This window comes from Anolis carolinensis, chromosome 1, assembly GCF_035594765.1.
Source record: "Anolis carolinensis isolate JA03-04 chromosome 1, rAnoCar3.1.pri, whole genome shotgun sequence".
Lineage (NCBI taxonomy): Eukaryota > Metazoa > Chordata > Lepidosauria > Squamata > Dactyloidae > Anolis > Anolis carolinensis.
In genome coordinates, this window is record NC_085841.1 from 132162581 (window position 1) to 132179439 (window position 16859).

At 44.0% G+C, this 16859-nt stretch overlaps 1 protein-coding gene across 23 annotated transcripts in view; it reads left to right on the forward strand.

The window, feature by feature from the left end:
• The window catches only part of myt1l (myelin transcription factor 1 like), a 410971-nt gene that overhangs the window by 266326 nt on the left and 127786 nt on the right, over positions 1 to 16859 (forward strand). For 19 of the 23 annotated variants that reach the window (XM_062982592.1, XM_062982596.1, XM_062982546.1 and 16 more), the window contains one exon: positions 1389 to 1484. The exons of the other annotated variants lie outside the window; for them this stretch is intronic. In XM_062982592.1, the coding sequence (XP_062838662.1) occupies positions 1389 to 1484 (96 nt within the window). The remainder of the gene's footprint in view (positions 1 to 1388; positions 1485 to 16859) is intronic. 23 annotated transcript variants of the gene reach the window in all.

A 16859-nucleotide genomic window follows, 5' to 3' on the forward strand; every position in this document is an offset into this window, starting at 1 on the left:
GGGTCATGGGCTGAATCCAGCCTACTATGTTATTTTATATGACCTGTGAGGCTTTCAATGCCACATAAAATGACGTGGCAACATAGTTATATTTCTAAAGTCTTAGAATTGCAAACACGTTTGACATCCCTACTGGTATTTAAGAAAATTGTTTGCATTTTTTCAGACACCATGAACAGTTAACAATGATACCTGTTAGAAATTATAGTAGCAAACCTATTTTGCTTAAAAAATTCCATGAAATGGGGTTGCCCAGCGAAATAGGCCAACTGCTGTGGAAAAAACAAGGCATGCAAAAAGCCCTGTGTGTGTAGTCAAGCCGTCTGTCTGCTTATAAAAGCTTGGCTTATTTCTGGTCTTTTTGCAACTTTTCTTCCTCTGTCTAATGATACTCTAAGCCAGTGGTTCTCAACCTGTACGTCCCCAGGTTTTTGGCCTACAACTCCCAGAAATCCCAGCCAGTGTACCAGCTGTTAGGATTTCTGGGAGTTGAAGGCCCAAACATCTGGGGACCCATAGGTTGAGAACCACTGCTCTGAGAATACCCTTTGCCTAGATTTTGAGATGAAGCTTTCTGGAAGTACAAAGAGCTATATTATTGAAAGAGGTCTGAGGATGGTTGGAAACTCTTGGCATCTTCCTTTAGAATCCCCTTGGATGGTCATTTCTTAGAGGGAACCTCCATAGAGGTGTATAGAATTTATTTTCTGTATATATGAATTTTGGAGCATATATCTGGAGAAAATTAAATAGGACATATATTTCAAAGGCAGTAAGACACTTACAAAAAATCCACTCCTAGTCTTTGATTAAATATACAAAGCATACTAAAGCAACACTCTTACAAATCTCAAAATACCAATTAAAGAGAACCAAAGACTTATAGAGACAGACATTAGACTCACATGGCAGTAAATAATCATATGGAAGAAGAAGGATCTCTAAAATCCTATTCAAGAGTTGAAGAAGTCGTCTTTAGTACAACATTAAGTATATTGAGTCTCTTTGATAGAATATATATACCTTGTCTTCAAAAAGCTGTTATCCCTTTGAAAGGCCTTAACTGCTCCATCCCAGTCATCAAAAGAATGATTAATTTTTCCAATTTCCCTCACATTTCCTAACCCCCTCCACTCACCAAAGACACGTCAGCTCCTGCCAACTCGTTTGAAATGATTTAACCCATAGATCCTATACAACATGGCAAAAGGAGTCATAGTGAGCAAAAGCCTATTCAAGAATTGCCTTTCTCTGTGGTGGTTATAATCTTTCATTTCCCATTTGATTTGCAAGGCCAAACTAACTGAGATATTTCTCCTCCTTCAGAGAGGAGATCACATCAGATAGATGGTTCCCAAAGACTGTTTCACAAAGCTTTTCTGTTATAGAAAGAAATCTCCGCTGGAGGAGCTCCAGGAACAGATGTTCCAAGGCATCATTTAGCCTTTATCATATGAAGACATTCAAGATGGCTTGTGCTCCAGGTATTTCATAACCCCCTCAGGATCAGGAAGAATGAGGTTGATTCCAAGGCTCGCAGAAAAATGATACAAATGATGAAAAATTTTATCCATTTCATACAATCATGCTGTATAAAAATATGTATACTTAGGTATGGAAGGGAAGGTATAAATGTTTAAATCTGAAAATTTTGTAAATATATATTTTGATAAAACTCACATTCATAATTTCCCCTATTCACAGTATCAGGAAAATGCAAGTTTGTTCATGTGTTTATTTAAAAAAGAATTTATAAAGCTGAACAATATGAATTTAATTTCAAAATTGGGCTAAGATAAAAAAAGTTGACATTTAATATAACAAAGAGTAGATAATGCAACCAGGAGTGTTACACTACCACCTTTTTATTTTGGTGAATTTATGGGCAACCCATCATATTAATAAGACATGAATGGGATTCTAATGTAATTATAGTGTCATCATGCTTTCTAGTGACCCAATTATAATTTATTTTAATATAAAATATGGAAATGGAAATAGGTCACTAATACTGCATGCTTATTGCAGTCTTTTATTCTCATTCTCAAAACAGACACAGCTTATAAAACAACACAATTTTAGTTATGTTTCTAAAAACAACCCAGCTTTGCTTCTTTTGGTTGGTTGGTTGGTTGTTAAGGCATGTTTGTATGATAACATTTTCTGTCTTCAAAAGCCCTCTTCTTCCTTCAAATGCAAATTTTTTGAAACTGAAAGGAGAACATATTGTTCCAATACAAAAATCAGCTTTCACAAATTGTCCATAGCTGTTTTGCTTAATATAGATATGAATTTCCCAACATTGGAAACTCCATAGAAAATTGTAGATACTACCCAGATTTGAAACATTAGTGCAAAAATTAAATTCATAAAAAGGCAATCGCTCATCAACCTTTATGAGTGTGATCTACATGGAACAAGTGAAAAGTATAAGCTTTATTTTTGCTCATACAAATTGTTCAGTTGTATTATTTGTGTTGCTAATATGTTGTGGCAGGAATGCCATGCAGGAATGCATTTTCTTTATATTAAAGAGACAGCTAACTTATGTATATCAAGGGCAGCCTAATCTACTGCCTTCAAAGATGGATATTTGCACACTTCAGACGATCCATTTTCTTGTGCTACACAGGAGAACATTGCAACACTGTATAGCACATAAATCAGGTAATTTTGTAATACTGAACACATGGCAAAGAACCTTTAAGCATTTGAGGCTACTATGCATGGTGGTCTTTGATTTGTAGTACACTTACTTGTCCTGAATTTCCATAACTATTGGTGCAAAAACATTAAACTAAATCAATGCCCTCTCTTACCTTTTGGTATTCGAAGTCCTCTGTCAGGGTTTGGTGGAGTTTTGGTGGCCCCTTGCAGATGGCCCTAAAGCTGTGAAGGAGATGGATATGAAGGCCAAGGAATCTGAGAGTTGGTCTAAAAGATCATGCCAAGACTACTAATTTCAATCTCTTAAGAAAAGCCCCCTAAGAAGGAAAATAGATTTTGCTTCATATGTTTGCCATCCCTTATGACAGGAAAAGGGAACAAAAGTATTGTTATCAAATATGTAGCTTTATTGCCTGACATTTTAATTCCTTCATCATCTGTAAGTAAACCTATTGAAAATAACTTCACCCAGTTTCTGGGCACATACCCCTTTTTGAAATAAATGACAATCATAACCTTATTGATAAGGGAAAATGATGTCATATCAATTTGGCAAATGTGAATCTCCATGAACATGTGGAGACCACCAGTCAAGGAAAGCATTACCTTGTTAGAAGTCAACTCTTTGAACAAGTGATATTCAAAAGCATTCATGTAAGGCACGCAGGTAACTCAGCTGTTCAAATGAAGAACCATGTATTTGAACTGCCAAGGACAAAGACATGCCACTACAAAAATATAGTTGGTTAGCAGAGGATGGTTGTTTTTTTTGAAATTGAAATTGCAGTTGCAGTTGCCTAAAAGATATACACTCCCTTGAAACCGCTTAGTTTAAAATATGCACTCAGAAAATTTTAAATATTAAGCGGAGGGGGGGGAATTGCACCCCCCGCGCTGCGGGAAGTGTGGCCATGCTCCGTGGGAGGCGGGGCATGGCCAGACCTGGCCCCGCCTCCCGCGCTGCTCGCCCTGACCCCGCCTCTCGCGCAGCGTGGGAGGTGGGGCCAGGGCGCGTGGGGCAGGAGGCGGGGCTCCGCCCAGATGGGGCCCCGCCTCCAGCCCCGTGCGCCCTGGCCCAGGCCAGCCAGCCAGGAAGCGACGGTAGTCTCTCCAGACCGTGGCGATCGTGACCTGGAGGGACCTCCCCTGCAATCTGGCCAGCTGGAAAAGGCCAGATGGGTGAGGGTGAGCAGCACAGGAGGCGGGGCCAACCCTGGCTCCGCCTCCCGTGCTGCTCACCCTGACCCCGCCTCTCACGCAGCGTGAGAGGCGGTGCCAATGCGCACATGGCGGGAGGCGGGGCTCCGCCCAGACGGGGTCCTGCCTCCCACCCCGCACGCCCTGGCTCAGGCCAGCTGGCCAGACTGCAGCGAAGGTCCCTCCAGGCTGCGATCGCAGCCTGGAGGGACCTCCCCTGCAATCTGGCCAGCTGGAAAAGGCCATACGGGCGAGGGTGAGCAGCATGGGAGGCGGGGCCAAGGCGCACAGGGCAGGAGGCGGGGCTCTGCCCAGACGGGGCCCTGCCTCCCGCCCCACACGCCCTGACCCAGGCCAGCTGGCCAGACTGCAGCGGAGGTCCCTCCAGGCCACGATCACGGCCTGGAGTGACCTCCCCTGCAATCTGGCCAGCTGGAAAAGGCCAGACGGGTGAAGGTGAGCAGCGCGGGAGGCGGGGCCAACCCTGGCCCTGCCTCCCGTGCTGCTCACCCTGACCCCACCTCTCGCGGAGCATGAGAGGTGGGGCCAGGGCGCACGGGGCGGGAGGCGGGGCTCCACCCAGACGGGGCCTTGCCTCCCACCCCTCGCGCCCTTGCCCGGCTGGCCTCCACGGTGCCCCCGGGACTGTGCGCCCGAAGTGGGCGCTTCAGAGGCCTCCGCGTTGGGCCGGCCCTGTTAGGACGTTATCATGAGGTCTGGGCTCTGCCTTGGACACTTCCTGGATGGAGTCTGGATGAAGCCAGAATGGAGCCCATCACATGAATCAGGACTACTTTTGATAGGGCTCTGTCCTATCTCTGTCCTGGAAGTGTCCTATGACAAAGCTCTGAGAAGACGGGAGGCTTTTCATGTTCTCATAAGATAAGCTGACTATAATAGTTTCCCGTGGGATGGGGAAGGGAGCAATGCAGGGAGTGGGGCAATGGTTTCCCCTACTGTCGGCTGGATTTGCCCCACTGTCCCATGGATGCCCCCACTTTCCCCTGGCAATGTGATGGGGTCCTTAGTTTCATTTTCAAGCCCAAGGAAGGTAAGGCAAACCTTGTGGCTCCTACTGAGGTTTTTCTTGTTTTTAAAGACTAAACAGAGGGCCGGGGAGGAGGGACAATTCCCATGCCCAACCCTGCTGTTCATGAATCTGCAGGAATGGGTAACTATCCATCCCCAAGCCTAAAAGTGGTGTGGCTGCCTCTATAGTGAGTGAAACTGGTATTTAAAATGCTGGTTTCACTCGTATATTAAGCCTGTGTGGAAGCGGCCTTTGACTCAAGATGACAACTTTCTGAAGTACATCAGAGGAAGTAAACATGGGTGGTGTCTACACAACCAAAAGAAAATGGACTCACCACTCAGCTGCTATTGGGAGTAAAGATGATGTACAGCAGGATTTTATGCAGAAGTGCTATATGTAACAATTAATGTAGGTCAAAAGGATACAGAGTTTATTCCAGAGCTTCCAGGAAGATCTAGATTGATCCCTGAATTTTGTAGGTGTGGACAGCAGCTGAACAGGCTGGTTCTGGCCCAGTTTACTGTCTACACAGAGATCCACAGTTGGTGATGTCACTTCTGCTGATGTCATGCCAGAGCATACAGCTAAGTGACCAAAAATGTGATCTTTCCAGCAAGCATCTGGCAGGATGCTGCTTTTTCCTGCTGATACAAAGGCGGCCTCATTGCATCCTTGGCCTGGCAGGCCATATGGATGACCAAAGGGCTCCAGGGCTGCTCCAGGGCTGCAACAGAGCAGCTCCAAACACTTTATCCCCAGATTAAGTTTAGACATGTCTATGAAAAACTATGCTGGCAACTTTATTTTCTCTGTTCTTTCATCTCTTGGGTGCTACAAGACTGCTTTGCATCAGTATTACAGTGTTAGTCATCAAGATGAACATGAGACAAGTCTGCTGGATCACACCACATGTCTATCTAGTGTCACCCTGAGTGACCGGCAGTCTCTTAGCAAGTGGGCATAAAAGTAATAGTTTCTTCCCATTGCTATTTCATAACAGCTTCTGAAAGACACACTGCCTTTGAAAGCTAGATGTTTCATATAGCTATCATGACTAATAGCCCTGGACTAGACTTTTTCCTGTAGATTTGTTTCAATCTTTTCCCCATTTTCTATAAAATGTTATTTTTGTTTAAAATTAAAGGTAATGCTATAGGCTTCAAAAAGAAAAAGAAAAACATGGAACAATCAAAGATCACTAAAGGAATTTTAAAAACTCATTGCTTACAGTGTTTGTGTAATCAGTGCTTTTGTACAGCTAGAATACCGCAGACAAAGGAAAAGCTTAATGGAAGATTAGATATATGAGGAGTGTCTTTTTTTTGTACTTGACCAGAATTTGAACAGAAATTTAAAGAGCTTCCCTATACAAAGTAAGTGAATTGTGTAAGCTAAAGTTCACCAGGCCATCTTGTTATAATTGAATACCATGAGTTCTAGAATTATAAGACCAATTTTCCTTCTCATGGATAGTTTTATGAACTTTAATCATTACTTTAATCACCTATTTCTCTCTAAAGTAAAACTCACCAGAAATCATATCCTTCCTTCTAAGGTAGGAATGTAGGCCCCCCCCTTTACTGTTTTTGTTTGCTCTTTTCTCCGTTTTTTGTCGACTCTAAAGTATTATTTTGAGATGTGCAAAGTGAAAATTATAAATGATACTGCATGTGTGGTTGCATTTTGATGCATTTTTGATCTCCATCTTAAATATTTTGGGTGTAGAATTTTTCCCGTCTCTTTATTTTTTGCAGCTGTTAAACTCTTAGTCCAAAGTTTAATTTAATTCAATTATACCATGCTTTGCTTTGTTTTCATTAGTAATTGCAAAGTGTAAATTTAAATTAAGAATTGCTTTTGCATTAATGCATAATTGCTGTTAGCCATAAAACATTTTGAATGTTCAAATTGGCATCTCAAAAATCTTCATTTCAAAAAATGTAAGTACAGTACTGAAAATACTCTTTGCTTTGTGCATCATGGAGAGAAAAATCTCTCTTGAGGCAGTAGTTGCAAGTATTAGAAGATTCCCATAAATATGGATGGATTCTGCTGAGCAGAAATTAGGGGAGAAAAAAACTCTTGCCAGCATGCTTTAAATTTATTTAGTTAATTTTATTTTATTTCCCTCTGTATAGTTTATCAAAATATAAGCAATAAAATCACACTCAACTTCAATAAAGAGCCAAATGTAAATAAATAAATAAAGGACTAAATGCCTGCTGGATGAGGATTGTCTTAATCTGATTTCTGAATATATCCGAGGATGAATGATGATTCCTAGTAGACCTCTCTAGGGTCTACTGCTAAGAATAACATTTTTGGTAGCCACCATTTGTGCCTTCGTGGGAAGTGGTACTCAGAGAGGACCCTACCAAGGGGGACCTTAATAATATGGTAAAAACATATGGCAAAAGGCAGATCTTCATATATACTTAAACCATTTGAAGATTTGAAGTTCAACACAAACATTTTGAATTGAGCCCAGAAAAATCTGGCAACCAATGCAGTTGATGCAGCGGTGAGTTAACAATGAACTTTCCGGACTGTCTACAAAGATAGTCCAGCATGCAATGCATTACAGTAATCCAGGAATGTGATTACCAGTCCAAGGATAACTGGATTCAGAGAAATGAAAACCACCTTTGAACTGTGAACATATTCATTTCAGGAAAGGTCAATTCCCTTTGAGAGTGGACTGTGCAGATAATTATGTAAGAAATCATGGAACCAGTTCAAGGCCGGATGGTGATTATATAAACAGAAAAGCACTGGTGCACATTAAGGGCTTTATTTTGTGCACTTTTTTGGGAGTTAGTTGTCTGGCTCCCACAGTTTTAAGTTAGCTTTGAACTACATTCAAATGTCCATGTAGTTGGACCCGGAGTGTCCGTAGGGCACAGAAATATTCCTTCAGCAACACTTTCTGGAATTAATGATGCAATGTAGGAACAGAACCACTATAAAACAGCACCTCTGTTTCCCATTTTCAGACAGACTGCACTAGACGTATGCTCAAAAGACAGTCTAGGAAAATGCACTCCTTTTATGTTTCTCCCAGAAAACAGGGTAACCTTTTAGTTGGTCTAAAAAAGGCAAAAATTTGATCTAAAAAAGGCAAAAATTTGAGGCTTCTTAATAGTTTTTAAGTTAATAGTAACAGTTTTTAAATGGGTTTTTACAAGATTTTTTAAAAGAAGCCTCAATTTTTTTATCTACTCAATAACTAGCCAACAAATTCTTTTCTGATTATGCTAAAATGGCATCACTATAATTTCTAAAAGTATAGACATAATACTAAAATATTGGAGCCCTTTGTGGCGTAGTGGATTAAACAACTGAGCTGCTGAACTTGCTGACCGAAAGGTTGGCAGTTCAAATCCGGGGAGTGGGGTGAACTCTTGCTGTTAGCCCCAGCTTCTGACAACCTAGCAGTTCGAAAACATGCCAGTTTGAGTACATCAATAGGTACCACTCCAGTGGGAAGGCAACAACTGCAGTCATGGAGGCGTCCACGGACAACGCCGGGTCTTCATCTTAGAAATGAAGATGAGCACCAATCCCCAGAGTCAGACATGAATAGGCTTAATGTCAGCGGAAAACCTTCACCTTCACACTAAAATATTCCTGTAGGAAAGGTCACTCTCTTATCAGTCCCTCCATTTCCTTCAAAGGAAAGTAATGTCTTAAATTGGTAATGAAAGAAAGATATCTGACTTGGACAATCTGAATGTTACAAAACTAGAAATTTTGCAGATTTCTCTTCTGAAGAAAAGAAATGAGTGTTTGGTTCTGCCTATTGGGATTCCAGTAACATTGATTCACAAAGACTCCTTTCATTAAGGTACATATGCCCTCCAGAAGCCATATTTGGGGACTGGGAAGAGGAAGACATCCAATATGTTTACCTAGCAACAATCTTATCAATCTTGAGGCACTAAATTTTTTCAGTCGCTGTGGGTTCTATTCTATCAGATCCTGAGGTTCTTCTCCAAGTAATATTGAACACTGAGATTGAATTTTTGATCAACATTTCATATTTCATAGGGAGATTATTTGAAATGCTGGTCTTCCCAGATATAGGGAATAAAAAAAATCTCTATATTAGAAACATTACATAGTTACTGTTATTTTCCCCTGAGTCATATAAGTTTTCAAAGCTATTTACTTTCAAACTGTGTTAACTGCTGTGATCAAAGGAAGATATTGTCATATTCTTTGGAGGCAGCAAATTTGTATCTGTAGTCTTTCTGAGTTGGTGCAGAACATTCTGTAGCCCATTGAGCTTCCGTTTATGATAATGTAGTCTTAGGAATGTGAGCAAAAATGATTTAAAACTTGTCAAGTTACAGCTAGGGTGATACCTTAATTAGACAATCCCATTGGTATATATGGCCCATTTTGCTGCTCATTATTTAAAATGTTTAATGTCCAAGGATATTCTTTATGCTGAGAGAACTTTTGGAAGTTTATATTTCTTTTGTTCTTGTTCTGTTTTAAAGGACACTGGCTGAAAGCAGTAAAACACCTTTCACTTTCTTGTCATCTAAAGGTTCAACCATCTCCCTGATGCTTTTAAATGATTTTCATTGTTAGTCTTAATCAGACTTCTTGCATTAAAATTTATTGCATTAAATCACGTTTTTGGAAAACATAATGCAGGGTTTCTTCAAATAAAAGTCAGTATAGACATAGTTTAGATGTCATTTTCAAGGAAGTGATATGTAGGATTTTGTTGTCTATGTTGTGCCCCCCATCTGCCTTTGTTGTTGTATCTGCCCTCCTTGTCTGGATTTTTATTCTATGATGGATGGTAGCTGTGTTTGGTTAGCAATCAGAACAAGAAACAACAAAGAACAGGTAGAAATAAGCGAAGAAAGATATCTAGAGAGCACTGCCTTGTGATGCAGAGGCATATATGAGAAAGGAAACTGGAGAAAAAAGAGTGTGAATGGAAAGATGACAAGCGACAACGAGACAATGAATGAGAGAGCAAAGGGAGGGAACACACAAAATGAGAGACACATAGGAGTGTAGAGAGCACAGGGAAGAGGCTAAAATGCAAAGAAGAAAAGTGTCATCAACCAGAAAGTTGCCTGGAGAAGTAAGAGAAATCACCTTGGGTGCTGTATTGGGAGAAAAGCAGCATATTAAATAAATACTGTATCAACAAAATCTAAGATGAAGAGTAAGGAAAAAAGAGACAAGAGGTAGGGATGGCCCATAGGACATGTGCACGGGGTTTGGCTATAGTACAGTAATGTAAGATTATCTTAAATGGAGGGTTAGAATTAACAGAATTAAAAGAAATGGCATATTTTCAAAATATATATTAACATAACTTCTACAGATTTTTCTTATGTCTGGTCTTTATGTTTTTAGAAATGAACTCCTCATATTCTTTTCTCATTTGCTATATTGTCAACTTGTTCTTCCTTTACCAGAGTTTGCATTCTTATTTCCTCTCTTTTGATCAAGGAAAACTTACTACCTTTTAGACCTTCCTTGTCTGTTAGCCATACTAGCATTCTCTTTAGGTTGGCAGTACCATTCATAATCTGAGATACATACTTTCTAGTGGAGCCTCTATTATTTTGTTTTTAAACAAACTCTGAAGAGATTGGCCCTCTTGTTCAACTTCATTTCAGTTAGGTTTTTGAGAAATTTTCTATTTTGCTATTTTGAAGGTAACTGTTAACAGCAGTGTTTTGTGTCAGACATTTTCCCACCTGTTTTTGTGAGCCCGGGAACCCATCCCCTTTTTTGAAAGGTTATTGCACATCTCTCTGTGTACCTGGCTTTTCCAAATGTTTCACACTCTGTCACTTCTGATCACTTTCAGTGGATTTGGGCACTGTTTGGAGGTGTAAGGCCTGGAGTAGACCAGGTTTTACCATCTTTAACAATTTAGAACAGTGGTCCCCATTTTTGAGATGTTTTGAATTTTATCCCTTCAAATTCCTGAACATTGACCAAGCTGGGAGTTACAATTCAAAACACTGAGGAGGCCAGTGTTTGCATAGCAGTCTGTCCTCCATATGTTGTTATCTACCACTTCCTATCATTTCTGACCATTGGTCATACTTTATGAGATTTAGATCTATAGACCAACATGTTTCCCCCCTCAGATGTAGGGTACTAAATAAGCACTATGTTTTTTATCTAACAAACATTAAACATAGGACCTCATCACATGGAGGTCCTTAAGCTGGGGAACAGCAGGAGAGTCTGTGGGGCAGTGGGGAAAACCATTGGGCAGTGCTCTGCATTGCCCCTTTGCCATTACACATGGTTTCCCATCCGTCCCTAGCCTGGTCCTGTGTTGTCCTCTGCTTAGTCAATGAGAACACAGGTGTCTGTCTGTGTTCTCAGGGCAGCTTCTCAACATGCTTCCGGGATGCAACCAGGACAGAGCCCCTCCAGAAGTAGCCCTGTGTAGGCTCCGGCAGGTTCCATTCTAGCTGCATCTTGGCAGTGTCCTAGCACGGTCCATTTTGCCCATGTAACGAGGTCCTTAATTTGTTAGTATTTTCATGAATAGGTGGAATATAATCCCTTGTGATTCTAACAACAGATTTGCTGCAAATGGGCCAGTTAGATGGTAGGCTTGCATTTATATTTGAAGCATGAGAAATATTAAACAGATTTCATGACCTGTGAAATTTTTATAAAGTTAATTGAGTGGCTAGGTGTCACGACCCAGGCTGCAGAGCACCAATAACCATACACAGAGGCCAGAATCTATCTAATATCTTTATTGAAGGAATATATAAAGTTAATAAAAACAGGTGTAGAAAATAGTCCAGAATTAGACCTTTCAGGAAAGGTCAGAATTAGTCCAAAAAAGCAATGTCCAATAAGAAATATTAAGGTCCAAAGTTGTAATCCAATAACCGAAACACTCACTTTGCCAAGCAAAGTGAGGGGAGATGACAAAGTCCTTTAGTCCATGAAACTTGAGCGAGGCTAGGAAATAACTTGATACTTGAAACAAGGCTTGAACGTGGAACAAGGTAACTAAGAACAAGAACAAGGTCCGTGGAATAACTTGATAAAATCCGTGGAACAAGGCAAGGATTGATCCTGGGAAACAAGGCAAAGTCCGTAGATAAACAAAGGCTGGGAAGCAAGGCGAAGGCTGGATAGCAAGGCAAGGCTTGAGCAGGAGCGAGGCTTGAATCGGAGCGCGCTGTCCAGACACAACTCGCTCCGTAGGCTGACGAATTGACTCCGCGAAGTTACTACGCGGGTAAAACACCTAAATAGAGTCTAACTTTCCCGCCGAAGCAGTTCTCTGGGAATCAGAACCGAAAGCTAAACTCTGAGACCAGATGTGAGACTCCCCAAAGATTCTCACGAGAAGCAGTCTTAATTGGCCACATTCTTAGCTGCAATCCTCGCACTCCTGCGCGAAGCTGATTCCAAACTTCTCTGTTGTTTACAAAACTCCCGGCGCAAGAACACGGGAGAAGTAGGCTCTGGGCTTGTTTGACATACTTCTGGGAGACAACTTTCTTGCAGGTGCAAGGTTCCCAGATCTGCCTGGGAAAGATCTGGCTGAGAGGAATCCAGTTCAGACTGGGAAGGTAAAAAACCCAAGTTTTCATCTTCATCAGGAATTACAATGTCCTGAGCAGGACTACAAGGCCCATGGGTCATCACACTATCCCCCTCCTCAAGGCCCCTCCCAAACTGGGGCCCTCTCCCCGAGGCGCGAGGTCGCGGTTTGGTGGGATAGGTCTGATGAAAGCGACGGGTTAGATCAGGAGCATGGACTGTGGAGGCGTCTTCCCAAGAGCGTTCCTCAGGGCCAAAACCCACCCAGTCAATGAGATATTGTAGGCGGCGGCGGTGAAAGCGAGAATCCAAAATGTCCTCAACCTCGAACTCCTCCTCCCCATTCATCAAAACAGGAGGGGGGGCCGGTTGGTCTGTATCAGGTCGCACACCATCCGCCGGAAGGAGCAGGGAACGGTGAAACACTGGGTGAATGCGCATTGAACGCGGAAGTTGGAGTTTGAAAGTCACGGGGTTTAATTGCGCCACCACTGGATAGGGGCCAATGAAACGGGCATCTAACTTCCGGCAAGGGCGGTGGGAGGGCAGAAAGCGAGTGGACAGGAAAACCCGATCTCCTACCTTGATTTCGAGGCCCGGCTGGCGATGTTTGTCAGCGTGGCGTTTATAGTCCTCCTTGGCTTGGTCCAGTTGCTGGAGCAAAAGTTGTTGCACCGCTGTGAGTTCCTGCAGCCAATCCTCTGCTGCGGGAACTTCTGAAGTTTCAATGACAGGGGGGAAGAAACGTGGATGGAAGCCGTAGTTTGCAAAGAACGGCGTTTCTTTTGTAGAAGCTTGAACTCCATTGTTGTAGGCAAACTCAGACAGTGGTAACAGAGAAGCCCAATTGTCCTGTTGGTAGTTTACATAACAGCGAAGATACTGCTCCAAAGTGGCATTGGTGCGCTCCGTTTGCCCATCTGTTTGGGGATGATGAGCTGAAGATAAGCGAGAGTCTATGCCCAATAGTTTTTGTAGTGCCTTCCAAAAACGAGAGGTGAATTGAGATCCACGGTCTGTGACTAAACTCTTGGGCAATCCATGTAGTCTGAAAACATGTTGAAGAAATAGATCCGCAGTTTCTTTGGCCGTGGGGAGGCCTTCGCAGGGAATGAAATGGGCTAACTTGGTGAAAAGGTCCACCACCACTAAGATCGTGGTGAATCCACAGGAAGGTGGTAGGTCAGTGATGAAATCCGCGGAAATTATTTCCCATGGGCGAGATGGGGTAGGAAGGGGGTGTAAAAGCCCTGAGGGCTTCTCCCTTCGTATCTTGGAGCGCTGGCATACTGGGCAGGTGTTGACATATTTTTCCACATCCTTGCGGATCTTGGGCCACCAAAAATCCCTTAGGATCAAATGCATAGTTTTAAATAGTCCGAAGTGTCCTGCTGGTTTGCAGTCATGACACAGACGAAGCGCTTTTTCCCTGCCCGGTCCGGGTGGGATATAAACATGATTTCTATAGCAGAGCAGCCCATCTTTAAGCGAAAAGGGAAAATGCAGACCTTGGCGAAGTTGGTCCTGCGCCCAGGCATCTGCTTGCTGACTAGCCCTGATTTCTTGAGCACAGATGGGTCCTGGAGTAGGGGAAGTTGAACCAATGGGAATGGATTTGGTGTTCCCCACCGTGAGCGTGGCAAAGTTCTCGGGTTGTAGCAGTTGGGATTCAAAGGTCTCCTTGCGTCCTGCAGCGTATTCCGGTTTACGTGACAGGGCGTCTGCTTGCTTGGTTTGGGCTGGGGTCACATAATGGATCTGGAAGTTGAAACGTTCAAAGAATAAAGCCCAACGTTGCTGCCTCTGATTTAGTTTGCGGGCAGTTCTTAGATGTTCTAGATTACGATGATCAGTGTGGACTTCAATGGGAAATTTGGCCCCTTCTAGCCAATGTCTCCAAGTTTCAAAGGCTGCCTTTATGGCCAGTAGTTCTTTTTCCCAAATGGTGTAATTCCTCTCTGGTGTGGTTAGTTGACGAGAATAAAAGGCACAGGGATGGAGGTGATCTCCCACCGGTTGTAAGAGTACAGCCCCAATTGCCACATCAGAGGCGTCCGCTTGCACCACAAAAGGGGTTCCAGGATTTGGGTGCTGTAGAATTGGCTGGGAGGTGAATAGTTTCTTTAGTTGCTGGAACCCTTTCTCTGCTTGATCAGTCCAGCGGAAAGGCTGCTTTCCACGGATGCAGCTAGTGATGGGGTCGGACCAGCGGGCAAAATCTGGAATGAACTTGCGGTAATAGTTCGCGAACCCCAAGAAACGCTGCACCTCTTTCTTGTTAGTTGGCGCCCGCCATTCCAATACTGCTGAAACCTTGGCTGGATCCATGGAAAGCCCTAGAGGCGAGATGCGGTAACCAAGGAAATCTACCTCTTGTAGATCAAAGGCGCATTTTTCCAGCTTGGCATAAAGTCCATGATCCCGCAATCGTTGTAACACCATTTTGACGTGGTTCTCATGTTCTGATTGTGATCTAGAAAACACCAAAAAATCGTCCAGGTAGATTATCAAGAACCTGTCTAGATAGTCCTGAAAAATGTCATTGACAAAATGCTGGAACGTTGCGGGGGCTCCGCATAAACCGAAATTCATAACTCGGGACTCAAATAATCCGAATTTGGTCTGGAAGGCGGTCTTCCACTCGTCCCCTTCCCTGATGCGAACTAAGTTGTAAGCCCCCCGAAGATCCAGCTTGGTGTAAACCTTGGCTCCTCGAAGCCGATCCAGTAGATCCGAGATTAAGGGCAGGGGATAGCTGTTCCGCTTGGTGATATTGTTCAATGCTCTGTAGTCCACCACCAAGCGTAGTTCCCCTGACTTCTTCTTCACAAACATCACTGGGGAGGCGGCTGGGGATTGAGAGGGTCTGATGAATCCCTTGCGAAGGTTTGTCTCTAGGAATTCCCTGAGAGCTTCTTGCTCTGGTTCAGTCAGGGAGTAGAGATGCCCTCGCGGGATCGGGGCCCCCTCCACCAAGTCAATGGCACAGTCATAAGGTCTATGTGGGGGTAATTTTTCGGCTTCTTTCTCATTGAATACATCCCAATACTCGGAGTACTTCTTTGGCAAGGTGATGATGGGCTCGGTGTCTGTGGCATGGCATACCTTGGCTACGAGGCAATGGTTTTGGCAGTACGGTGAAGCAAACTGCAGTTCTCTGTTGGACCAGGAGATGTTAGGGTCGTGGAGAGTCAGCCATGGAATTCCCAAAATCACAGGGAAATGGGGGACCTCGGTAACAAAGAAGGAAATCTCTTCCATATGTTCCCTTATCCACATCCTGGTGGGTTCCGACCACTGACTTACGGGGCCCGTCTTGAGGGGGCGGCCGTCTATGGCTTGCACCACACGGGCATTCTTGAAATCATGATATTGTAATCCCAGAGAGTCGGCATACTCTCTATCGATGAAATTGTTGGTAGCTCCAGAGTCTATCATGGCGTGGATCATGACGGGTCCCCTTTTTGCTGACCATAATGTGACCACGAGAAGGAACAGGACCCCGGTTGGCGGCTCTTGGATGGATTTTTTGACCGGGTTGGCGAGCCTCTCTACACCCGGTCGTTGGCTTCCCCCGCCGGCTGTGTGCCAGTCGGCTCAGACGCCTTCGTCTCCGTGGAGGACGCCGCCGCAAGACGGGCGGCAGGCTTCCCTTTGGCTGGGCACTCTCTGGCGAAGTGGCCCCCGTTCCCGCAGTACCAGCAGAGGTTTAAGCGTTGACGACGGGCCTTCTCGGCGGCATCTAGTCTGGGACGCACATTGCCCAACTGCATCGGCACCTCCTCGCCTCCTCTGGGGTATGGGGTTGGCGGTGGGGGTCTCCACACCGGACGTGGCTGAACGCTGGCGGGAGCGGGGGGTTTTGCCCCGGCTCTACTGCCCTGGCCTCGAACCCACTGTTTCCTGTTAGCAATCATGACTTCAGCCCGTAAACATTGATCAATGAGTGCCTCGAGGGTCTGGGGAGGATCCACCTTGGAGATTTCTTCCAGCATTTCAATGTTGAGACCCTCCCGGAATTGTCCCCTGAGGGCTACATCGTTCCAGCCGGTGTTGTGGGCCAGTACTCGGAACTCGGCTATATACTGAGACATAGGTCTGTCTCCTTGGAAAAGGCGACGGAGTTTGTGACCGGCTGCCTCCAAATTGTCCTCGATTCCCCAAGTCTCCTTGAGGTGGTCCAAGAAGTGTTGCGCTGATCTTAGGTGTGGAGAGGCTTGGTCGTACAGTGCCGTCGCCCAGCTGGCCGCTGGCCCGTCTAGAAGACTGTAAACCCATGCCACTTTGATGTCTTCTTGGGGAAACTCGGCAGCACGGGCCTCTAGATAAGCTTGACATTGGCGACGGAAGACATGAACCTTAGAAGCTTCTCCAGTAAACTTGGTTGGCAACGCCATGGCCGGAA